The sequence below is a fragment of the Rutilus rutilus genome (assembly GCF_951802725.1).
Source record: "Rutilus rutilus genome assembly, chromosome: 5".
In the NCBI taxonomy this organism is placed as follows: Eukaryota; Metazoa; Chordata; class Actinopteri; order Cypriniformes; family Leuciscidae; genus Rutilus; species Rutilus rutilus.
The window spans coordinates 45,082,208-45,094,328 of record NC_140213.1 but is presented as its reverse complement, the minus strand read 5'-3'; the positions used below and the strand labels follow the sequence as shown (position 1 = coordinate 45,094,328).

General features: G+C 38.4%; 1 protein-coding gene across 1 annotated transcript; it reads left to right on the top strand.

Annotated features, from left to right (window-relative positions):
* Nucleotides 1-105: 105 nt before the first annotated feature.
* LOC311290635 (cilia- and flagella-associated protein 45-like) lies at nt 106-11,172 on the top strand (the record flags this gene model as incomplete). Its single annotated transcript, XM_084409240.1, has 12 exons — nt 106-837; nt 1,780-1,881; nt 1,963-2,096; nt 3,156-3,300; nt 4,865-5,035; nt 5,118-5,296; nt 5,378-5,507; nt 5,603-5,749; nt 7,007-7,120; nt 7,255-7,448; nt 8,425-8,649; nt 11,121-11,172. The coding sequence occupies exons 1-12, from the start codon at nt 835-837 to the stop codon at nt 11,170-11,172; spliced, it is 1,596 nt and encodes a 531-aa protein (XP_084265366.1). The 5' UTR covers nt 106-834.
* Nucleotides 11,173-12,121: the final 949 nt, after the last annotated feature.

The following is a 12,121-nucleotide window of genomic DNA, read 5'->3' as shown; positions in this document are numbered from 1 at the left end:
TCATTTTGAGGAATATTGAATCTGTGTTTGTGTAAGTGAGATGAGTAAATTAGTGTAGATCCATAATCACAATCATGATGTTCACACACACACACCTCTGCTCTCACTCCTGATTTCTCTACATCGGGACAGCAGTCAACACAAAACAACGTAACTTGCGTTACTTATTTGAAAAGGTAACTTTGCAACTAATACATTACTTTAGTTACTTTACAAAAGTAATACATTTATAAATTGGCATTTTCGTCTACACTAGAGCATTTTGGAAAAAGATTGTACAAAGAATACATCATTCCAATAAAATGTCCCTTTCTCTGTGTGGGCGAGGCAGAGAGGGTGATAGACAAGCTTTATTTGCCACAGTAGATTGACAATAATAGCGTAGTTCTCAGAGTAGTTCGAGAACTAGTTGCGCTCTGTCTCAATTGATCCACTTCTATGTCCTGAAACAACCGTTTTTGGGGGTCGACAGCTTATAAAAATGTATTCTTGGGTTATTTAGCTTGTTTGCTGTACACCTTGTCACATAGCAGCTTTTAGACATTTTTTGTCTTTTGTTATAAGTCATAAATGACAAGGAGGCAGTTTCTCGCAATGCAAAGTCAATAGAGGCGGTTGGATTGTTTTCCCACCCGGTGTGGGCGTGGCCTAAATACGCTCTGTACGTAACCGCAGTAACTGCGTCTCCATGGAAATTGGAAAGACAATAACAAACTTCCGGAAGGCTCACTTAGGTTGAACTTTAGCTTAACTAAAAAAAAAAAAAAAAAAAAAAAACCAAAAAAAACAGCAAAAAAACCAAAAAAAAAAACAAAAAAACCCCACTCGATAGAAATGGTAAGTAACGTTACTTTTACACACCATATACACTATATTATGGGCATTAAAATTACAAAATGTTATGTTTTCTGGCTGGCAAAAGTTTGTAATGAGTAAGATTTTAAAATGTTTAACGTTAAGTGTCTTATGCTCACCAAGGATGCATTTATTTGATGAAAAATACAATACATCCTCCAGAAATCATTCTAATATGCTGATTTGCTGCTCAAGAAACTTTTTTTTTAAAATTATTATTATCAACGTTGAAAACTGTTTTGCTGCTTAACTTTTAGGCTATTTATTTATTTTTGGAAACGAGATAGAACCAGTTTAAATTGATTCAATATTTATATTTAAATGCTGTTCTTTTTAACTTTATACTTTATAATAAAGAACCCTGAAAAAAAGAATCACATTTTCCACAAAAATATCAGTATTATTATTTAATTTTTTTACATTGACAGCAATATAAACCATTATTAATAAATGAGCACCAATTATAAGTGATAAATTGAGCACTAAATCAGCATATTAGAATGATTTCTGAAGGACTTATGTGACACTGAAGACTGGAGTAATGATGCTGAAATTTCAGCTTTGATCACAGGAATAAATTACATTTTAAAATATATTCACACTGGAAACACTTGTATTACATTTTAATAATTTTTTACCATTTTTACTGTATACTTGATCAAATACATGCAGCCTTGGTGAGCAGAAGATACTTTCAAAAACATGAAAATTAATAAATAAATACAATTATTCCAAACTTTTAACCACCCGTGTATATTCAGCAGGAAGTGTAGTCCAATTCTAGAAGGAATGAATGTTATGAGTCGGTACTTTATAATGAATAAAAAAAGAACCAGAAACTGACTGATTTGTTGTTGTATTAAAGACTCCTGATTCTTAAATCACATAGCGACTCACTAGTTGGTAATTTGACATGCTTTTCAGCCTCAATGCTCTGGGCCATCATCTGGGAAACTGTCGGGCCGCTATCGCACACGGGCCCTCACCTCTCATGTGGACGAGACCCTTTTTGGGACCCGCAAACAGGTAGAAAAAAGCTTACTTTATAGTCTTGGACATTAAATGAAAAGTAAAGGAAGATCCAACAGTCTATTGAATCTTTCTCAGCATTCTGCTGCTGATATGAAAGATGATGCTGAAGGCAGAAGCGTGAGGTCAAGGACACTGTCACGCACTGCTCCTGCAACCAAAAAGCCAGAGACAATCCGCATCATCACTAAAGACCTCATCAGAGACCTCAGGCAAGTAGAAGCAAAAGGTTTTTACACTGTGGAGTCATTGCACTATAAAAACATCCTGTAAGTTTCAGAACTCAAAACGTCCTTGTTAGTCCAAAAACAGCTTTTATTGAAACCAAGCTCTGAAGACATCTAGTTTCGGATTTTGTCATATTATGACGCAATAGTGCGACGAAAGACCGTCTTCTACATCATGGCATCTTTGGCCCCGCCCACTGGCATGTTAGTGAGATTATAAGAAAAGAGAGATACAGAATCACTGGACTAAATGTAACATTACCTTCCATGCTAGGAAAGTGCATTATTTGTTTGTTCGGGAAATTTCACTGTGAATTCTTTGGTAAATCAGTCGCAATTTCGGCACAGGCTTTGCAAACAGACTTTTACTGCAAGATATGAACCCGACAGTAATGCAACAACATGCAAGTAACCGTGTTCATTTTAATGCTTAATCTGTGATCAGTGATTTCTGATATGTAATGATTCATGTAAGACGTTCATTGGATTGATTTACTGATGCATAAACGGCAATAAACAGTGACTAAACAGTCAACTTCACATCGTTTCTCTTAGTAGCAATCTGTTATTTAAACTGTGATTAAATTATATACTGACAGCGATCAAAGAACGCTCCCTTTATAATCGCTGGAGCTGCCAATCAAACAGCGCAAGTTTATCAGAGTCCATTATAATCAATGACGCTGTCTTCACTGCACAATGAATCTCTTATTCACATTGTGTTTGCACTGTTAGTTATGATGAAAGCATTCGTGAGAGTGCAGAAATCGAGTTGCATTGACAAGATCACCGCATTCATGTGTGTCATCGGCTACAAGCTCATCGCTGCAACCTTTCATGCGACGGGAGTAGATCTAAATATAATGCTATAATCAACACTTTTCACAATTAGTTTATCTCGACAGCTGTAATAGTAAAAATGTAGTTAAAGTTTTCGAGAGAGTTCCACGTATAATACTTATCTAATATGTAAGCCAATTATAGCAGTCTGCGTTCATAACCCCTTTAAGCCTGCTCTTTGCTCTTGTTTTTTTTTTTAACCAGAATCCGAAGAGAGGACCCACCTGAACAGTCTTTAATCCTGTCCTCGGATCAGTTCAGGCAGAACATGGCTAGGTGTCATGTTCCTAGTGAAGAGGAGAAGGCAGCTGTGCTGGAGGCCCAACGCCAAGCCCGCAAGGAAGCCCTGGTGAGTCAACCATATCAAACTCAATCTGCAATTTGTCTTAAATACTTTTTGATCACACACATGCAGGAGCGGATCTACTGGGGTTGCATGGGGTGGGCCACCCTAAGAAAAAGCATTCCCAGAACATAAGCCACCCAGAATTATCCCAGTATAAAATATAAATGTTTCCTGTATTGCTTTTTACTAGCAGTGCTCCAGTGTCAATAACAAAATATTTACTCATTCAGTCATTTCCTTTGAATCGCTACATCGTGAGAAATTATTTTAAAAAGACCACAACAACGTTTATTCTTTGTTCATGAATGCACATTTTTACAAGAATGAATTAAACAAACAATTCTGTATGAATGGAATTTAAGAATGTATTAAACTCAATGAAACAACAATGCTAATCTAATATCAATAGAATAAAATAATGAAACCACATCAGCTTAATTAATTAATGCACGACTTAATTATAAGTGCCATCATTTAGAAATAAATGAACTAGCATTTGTGACAGCCAGAAGCTGACTCAAAAATGTAATATGCTGCTGGGTCTTCATGAAATGTTCGTGCTTTATAGAGTAAGCATCGGCAGCTCAATCATTTTCATAATATTTAATTTGTGTAAAGACTTTGATTCCTGAACTTATTCTTGTTTGGCAAGATTCTTGTTTGTGTGTGTGTGTGTGTGTGTGTGTGTGTGTGTGTGTGTGTGTGACCATTCCCCCCATTCCCATTCCCCTGCCCACATCTCGCATTTTTCAGTGCAAAAATGTGTTCTGTATGAATGGCCTCCACAATATTCTTTGGTTGTCTTCCAAGCACTGCTATATGCTTCAGGAATTGTAAATCTAGTTCAGTGCTCTGAAATAAGGAGGCAAAGTCCTTACCGTTTATTTCTTTTAATAAATCAATTGTAAATTCATGTCCCAGTTACACTTAATGTTGTCACATTACTCTACATTACATCAAAAAAGAAACCAAATACAAATCCATTTAGTATTTTAACAATGTAATTGTTGTTCTATTTATTACAACCAAATATAAATCTCATAGGTTAAGAATTTTTACATTTATTTCAAAATAATAACTAAAGGCTGTAAACTATTTAAACAATATTTTTTTTGTGACCTGATGTTCAGCTGTTCTTTTTAATAGTCAACTTATTTTCGGGTCATCAGTCATCAAGCTCGGTAAACACTGGTCACAGACATGAAGATGTACCTTTAATTTCACTGAGCAGATTGCTCACTAAACCAGTGTCATCATGTTTTCAGGCCATTTCAAGTTTGAATTTTGAAGTGACATAAAGCGGTGTTATCCAAGTTGCAGAGCTGTTTAATGACTTTTTAATTCGGCTGGATTTATCACACGAACCAATCATAGCGCGATAGAAGGAGGCAGTACCTCCTCTCACATGACTTTCCCCCATTCATTCTTAATTACCCCCCACTAAACCCACCGCACACTTTAGGGGGTCTGTTAACATTTTGGAATATTTGATCCAATTTTTTGAGGCGGCACTGCCTCCCTTGCCTCCTCTGAGGAAACGCCCCTGATCTGGTTGTTGTCATGTCAGGATTCTGCAGAGCAGAGAAAAGCACGGATGCGTCAGGCGGACCTCTCTCGGCAGAAGAACCAGAAACTCAGTGAGCTCGAGATAGAGGCGAGGGACCGCGCTCAGTACCTGTTGGAACGAGCCAACGCCATGAGAATGGAGCAAGAAGACGAAGTCAAGAAGCTCAATGAGGTAGATAGGACCACACTAACAAGCAAAACCATGATGCACTGGTTATTTCCTACATGCAAATGTTGTCTTTGTACTCCTGCAGTTGATTCGGAAAGCGCAGTGCCATGTTGTCCGGGATGCGCAGATTAAGGAGAAGAAACAGAACCGCGCAAAGTGGCTGGAGGAGGAGAAAAGGCTGGATGCCATCATGGAGGCGGAGCGTTGCCGAGCCGTAGAAACTCAGGAAAAAATCGAACAACTACGCAAAGAGCAGATGATTCAGTAAGGATGTTTACACTCTGTATTCCATATACTCTACATACAATGTATTGCTCCCTGGTTAATGGGTGGGTGTTATTAAAGGGGGAAGCTGTGCATCCTCGACCAGATCCAGATGCGTCTGGAGGAGAAAATGCTTCAGGATGAGATGAAGGACCAGGAGGGTCAGCAGTTGCTGGAAAACATGGAAAAGATGCAGATGGAGGAGCTCAAAGTACATGCAATATCCAGAAAATTTTATCTCCAGATTAATTTGAATCAAAAGTACCGGTAGTTTTCAAACTCACTCTTTGTGTAATGTTATCTCAGGTCATTGAAAGGAAGAAGGAGGAGCAGAGGAAATTGCTTCAGGATATTCACAGGATAAATGAGGAGAACCTGCTTGCTAAAAAGCAGAAAAAGGAAGAAGAGAGATTAGCAGATTTGCGTGCTGTAGAGTATACAACCAAGAAGTTGGTAAGAAAAGTCTTTTTAATGGGTTTAATCGCCTCTCTTGACATCCACCACCACTGTAATCTTAAACTTTAAAATCAGGGGCAGACTGTTCTTGCAGTTCTTACCTTGTTAATCAAATACAATAAATAAGATCAATTAAGCATTCATATAGGCCAATTCACACTGCATCGACAGACAGCGACCAACGTGGACAAACACCAGATTACAGTATGTCACTTCTCAGACATTCCACAATCCGACAAACATGATTCAGCATAAAAAGCCCTATAAGCCCATGCAAACACCAGACGAACTGTCTTGTTGCTGTCTGTCTGCGCAGTGTGATTCGGCCTTATAATGTGAGATAAAATTTTCCCTGATCCCTTTTTGTATTAAGTACTACAGATTACTTTAAAGGGATAGCTCACCCAAAAATGAAAATTCTGTCCTCATTTACTCACCCTCATGTCGTTCCAAATCCGTAAAACGTTTGTTCATCTTCAAAACAGAAATGAAGATCTTTTTGCTGAAATCTGAAAGCTTTCTGTCCCTCCATCGACAGTCTTCGCAACTAACACTTTGACCACTTTCTCATAAAGAGTTCGTAAAAGGAACTGAGTGGTTTAGTCCAAATTTTCTGAAGAGACTCGATTGGTCAGTTTTTCTGTCATTTGGCCAAAATCTCAAGTAATAAACTGTGAAGTGGTTTGCACAGGCAATTGGGCTTGTACAGGATTGGCTATGACTCGACAACACATGCTAGACGAAGACGCTCTTCTCCGCTCCTCAAATACATACATATATACATACATAATTATAACCACCCATTTTTTGCAAAAATGCTGGTTATTCTTGTGCTCATTGTTTTCATTAAGATCTGGCCGTGTGGTCACATAATATATATGGACCATATTATGGTCTAGTTGCAAAAGTTCAAATTGAATCAGAACATTTATGCATACAAGTCAGACCTCCATGCAACTGGACCGTAATATTCTTCATTGGAAATTAATTATTTCCAGTCTGTCATTTGTCTGTCCATTGATTTTGCACAATATTAGAAGTGGACCACAAGTGAAAAAACATCTTTTTAAGTCTGACCTACTGTACTGTGATCAAAGGAAGGATCATATAATGGTAGATTAATCATAGGAAAATGTTGAGACAAGCTAAACAAAAAACTTAAAGGGCCTGGCGACATCAGCAGCTGCAGTTGGCTTTCCCACCAAGCCACATTGAATAGCCACATCAATCCCAGATGTGTTTAATTAACTCTAGGAACGAGAGGCAGAGTATGAAGCTGAGCAGGTACAAATAAAAAAAGAAAAAGAGAAGGAAGTGGCGCGAATGAGAGCTCTTCAAGAACGGGACAGAGACCATAAAGCCGAGCAGGTAAAATGTTACAGTATGTCTTTATAAAAAAGTACTAAATTCCTTTGTATGAGATGTATACCCATGATGGCGTAATACATTTTGCATGCTGGATTCTGGATTTCAAATAAATTAGTTTTTCTCTGAACTGTGAGGATGAGATCAGGGCACGGAGGAACCAGGAAGCGGCTGCGAGGGAATGGAGAAGAAAAGAGAAAGAGCAGACTATGAAAAAGCAGGAAGAGGAAGAGAAGCTAAAGGCTGCTCGTTTAGAGCAAATGACTCATAAGAATCACTTGCTTTCCATTGAAGCCAGACGAGAGAGAGCAGAGTTTGAGAGGGTCCTGAGGTACAAACACCATCACATGTATCAAGTACTATTAGCATGGCCGTACACAAGGTTTTAGAAATATAGAGGTACAAAAACTAAGCTTGCTAACATTTATCGACTTATCGATAATACGTGTTTCCCGAAATGTTCTTAGTTAAGTATACCTTCTGTAAGTCATCGGAAGGTTGGTCTGGACCACTCTTAGCTTTACCTTATCACTGTTGCAGGTCTATACGAATATAACTCTGAAGTTTTAATACACCCAGACAGTGTTCAATTAGGCTAATTGAGGTGTTTTCATACAAAGAATAAAATTGTCATTATACTGATTGTTGTTAGATTTTTATTATATTATTATATATATTATATTATTAATTAAATTAAAGAGCGCTTTTAAAGGCCAGTGAAAGCATAGGCTACTGTCAGTTAAGTCCTAGGCCTATTCTCATGGGCTCGTATTTTAAACATTTACAGGAGTAAGTCGGCGATTTTAGTGCCGTCCGAATCCATAATATCAGTGTTTTTTCTCACCCAACCTGCGTAAAAATCCCTGGCCAAATTAGTACGTACTGTTTTTTGGCAAACAGGTCGTGTGTTAATTTAATTGCCGTCTGAATCATCCACATCTCTGAGTTTACAAGAAGAGATTCAAAATTCACTGTTTAAATCCTTTTTGATCACTGCAGAGCACCGTACGTAAGATGTACACTTTTATTACTGAAATGCTGGAAAGTATTTACAAGAACAATATTTCATCGCAGATCTGCCTCAGCGAACAAAAAATGGGAAAGAGAAGAAAGCACTTAAAAATGTGAAATGGTTATCATGGCAGCAATATATGATACAATTTTAAAATATGTAGGCTAGGCTATTATAGGCTATTATAGTTTGGATTATTTTTTATATTATCCCATGAGTCCTAATAAATGCAATTTAGAGGGGAGAATGGACAAAGATAACATTGAAGATTGTATGCTGTATACTCCTTTTCCAGGGCACAGCAGGATTTAATTGAGAAAGAACAAGATAAAGAGGAGCAGCGGCATCAACACATCCAGAGGCATGCTGAGGCTGTGAGGCAGCAGATACGGGAGAGAGAAGTGCAGGCCGTCAGCCAGCGCCGAGAGCTGTGTCGAGAGGGGGAACGACTGGAGGAGGAGGCGCGCAGTCGCAGAGCCCGACTGGACGAGATTAAAGATAAGAAACTAAGGGAACTCAGGTATGTCCTTAGAGTAAAGTAGACAGCAAAATGCATTTTCTCTATATATACACTATTCTCTTTGCCACCGACATTGACTCATAAACACTAGTTTATCAATAAATGATTAAAAGTAATTCAATTAATGTCATAAACGTGCGACTAGTCGACTAATGGCTTAAATGAACAACTACTAGTCAACCAGAAAAAATCTTTAGTCAGGGCAGTTCTAAAAATTACATAAGACTGTAATGAAAATATGAGTTATGAATGAGCAATGAAATAAGGAATGATGGATTGCATACAGGAAAGAAGACACAGTGGCCTCAAAAAGTGTTTGGACACTTACGGCACAATTAAAAATTTATGAATTTCATCTATCTATAAATTACAGAAACGTCTGTCTGTCTGTGTGTGTGTGTGTGTGTGTGTGTGTATGTCTGTTAACCACATATCTCTCAAACCGTTAGTCCGATGGCTTTCAAACTCGACAGGTGTCTTGCTACGGGCATGAGTAAGTGCAGTGCCAAGTTTGACGTTGTTTGGATGATAAATGCTAAAGATCATTTTTAGAAGGTTGTGGTTTAAAAATAAACATTCTGACATTAGAGGGGTTGTATCGGTCAAAGAAGCCCCAAGAAGGATGTGGTTTAAAAATAAACATTCTGACATAAACACTCTGTCAGCTACACTGTTTACTTCTGAATTATTTTATTCATGGCCATCATTTGTAGTAACCTAGCCTGCTCCCTGAATTCAATGCGTTCACAGTCTCTTTCACGGGCACCAAACCAACAATTACTAAAAACACACAAAAACTGATTTTGCACGGGCATTTTGCACTAATTGCATTAACTACAAAATATCACACCAAGGGCCCTATCTTGCACCCAGCGCAATTGACTTTGTACACCGACGCATGTATCATTCCTATTTTGTACCCGACACACAGCGGACTTTTCCCTCCACAGACGCACGTCGGTAAATTAGGGAATGAACTTGCGCTCTCGGGGTGGTTCAGCGAAAAGAGGAGGCGTGTTCCGGCGCAAACGTTCCCTGGTGCTGGTCCCTGGTTCCCAAACGTAATGTAGCGTGTGCACAGCGCGCATACACTTTGCTTCTCTCATCTGCACACAGCAGTTGCCATTTTTGCAAACCATACATAATTACAAGGAAAAATATTCCACATCAGGGAAATCATTGTGGTGTCCATGAAGATGTGCCAAAATAGGCATAAATCTAGCTTACACATTTACCAAAATTATTATACGCCTGTTTAACCGAACAATGTCACTTCTCTGTCTTTTATGGCCCTGACGAGAACGTCGGTCTCTTTGGCTGTGAACTGCTCCTGGCAAATCCGCCATTATAATAGCAATCCGCCATGGAGCAAGCGCGCCTGCTCTTAAAGGGAATGTGAGATGACGCTCTGATTGGTTTATGGCACGTTACGCCCAAACCACACCTATGAGTAATGAAGCTACTTCAGACCTACCCATTTTAAATTTGCGTCGGGCGCAAGAGTCATTTATCCCGTCGGTATAATAGCAACAGCGCCTTAGATCCGCCCACAAAGTTACTTGCATTTCGCGTTTGATACTTGCGTTTCAGATCGTTAAAATAGGGCCCATAGTGGCATTCAGGGTTTTTATTGGGAACAAGTCTAAGGCCCAAAAGATTGTCATAAATTCAGTGTTTTTTTATGTAAAAAATGTGTAAAAAAAATATTTGAAACATAACTTTGTATGAAGCAAGTAATTTTAGTATTTTAATCATTTCTACCACTCCAAAAAAAAAGGAAGATAGAGAGAAATCTGCTTGCTATACAAGAATGAAAGGGAAAAGCATTATAGAGAGTATGCACATGACGTCAAAGTAAGACATTGCGGGTTCACCCACTGAGTGGCTGCATTAGTATTAAGCTAACACTAACGCAGCCACTCAGTGGGTGAAACCGCAGTGAATGACAAAAATCTAAAATGTGAAAGAGCTGCTGTGTTATTGACTATATTTCACAGTTAGGTTAGGAAGGAGGAGAGTTGAGGATCTATGTGTAAACTGAACTTCAGTTAATCAAAACAAAAGAAAAAGGCACTAGGAGAGCTAGGGAAAAAACATGAAATTCTTAATTTCTACAATATTTCCAGTGTTAGAAATTGCTTCCATTTGTCAGCAAAAGTCTGCCAGATGACACAAAACTCTCCGAGACTTTTGTGAAAACTGCAGATTCTACTTCCACATTTTTGTATCCCCGCCACCTTTCTTGAGAAGCGTGTTTGCACTGTATTTCTGCCATTTAGGTTTATGATGTAATGCCATGACATTCATTTAAGTGTAGCGTAAGTGTCCAGATATAGAGGTTGTGGGAAAGAAAAAGAGAGTTCCAATCTTCTTACTTTGCAGAGATTATATGTTGGGCTCTATATGTCATGGTCACACACATCTTGCAATGATTTAGACAGACAATCACATATTTCCTCTTCTGACCACAGGGCAGCTGGGCTCTCAGAAAAGTACTGCAAGGAAGTGGAGCGCAAAGTTTAAGCTCTTCCATCTTTTTCAAACCGAGGAGCAAGAGAAATGGAGGCTACGTCAAAATGGGGCAGACCTGACCTGTTGAAAAGAGATAGTATTCATCCCTCCCAGACTGGCTAAACTGACCGTCTGCCAGCTGTCTCACGTCACCAAGGTCAGATAAATCCCATCACATAGAGCCTCTTTCACCTAGATATCATCATATAGAGACTGTGTCTGTTCCCCGAATTAGGACATAGAAAAAACTCCTAAACCCATTCAAGGGTAAAAATTTAATTGATGTTCAACAAATAAAACACAGATATAACAACAGAACAAATGATAAAGCTCGGGTTGCTGAATATTCGATCCCTGACTTCAAAAGCACTCATTGTTAATGATATTATTACAGATTATAACCTAGATGGGCTGTGTTTGACAGAAACCTGGCTAAAACCAAACAATTATATGACTTTAAATGAGTCCACCCCTTAAGATTATTGTTATAAACATGGACCTTGTCTCAAAGGCAAAGGGGGAGGAGTTGCTGTAATTAAAATCACCAACAATTAGGACTTTATCTGCAGCCAGTACTAACTCTGATAGAAAATCAGCAAATTCTTTGATAAAGTCTTTATGGTGGCCTGTATACAGTAGCCAGCACAAATGTTAAACGTGATTTGTCATTTACACTAGATAGTGTTATATTTAGCAACAACACTTCAAAAGAATTATATTTAAAACAAGACTTCTCAGTAATTCTGAAGATATTACTAATATTATCACATGGAATCAATGTTGATGCCGTTGAAATTCTGCAGCAGAGCGATGACATCTCAGATCATTATCTAGTCTCGTGTAAACTTAATTTAGCCTGGCTGCAAAGTCGACTCCGTGTTACAAATATGTTAGACCTATCACTTCTGCCACTAAAGATTGCTTTATTAATAATCTTCCTGATCAGCTTCATCATCTCAGC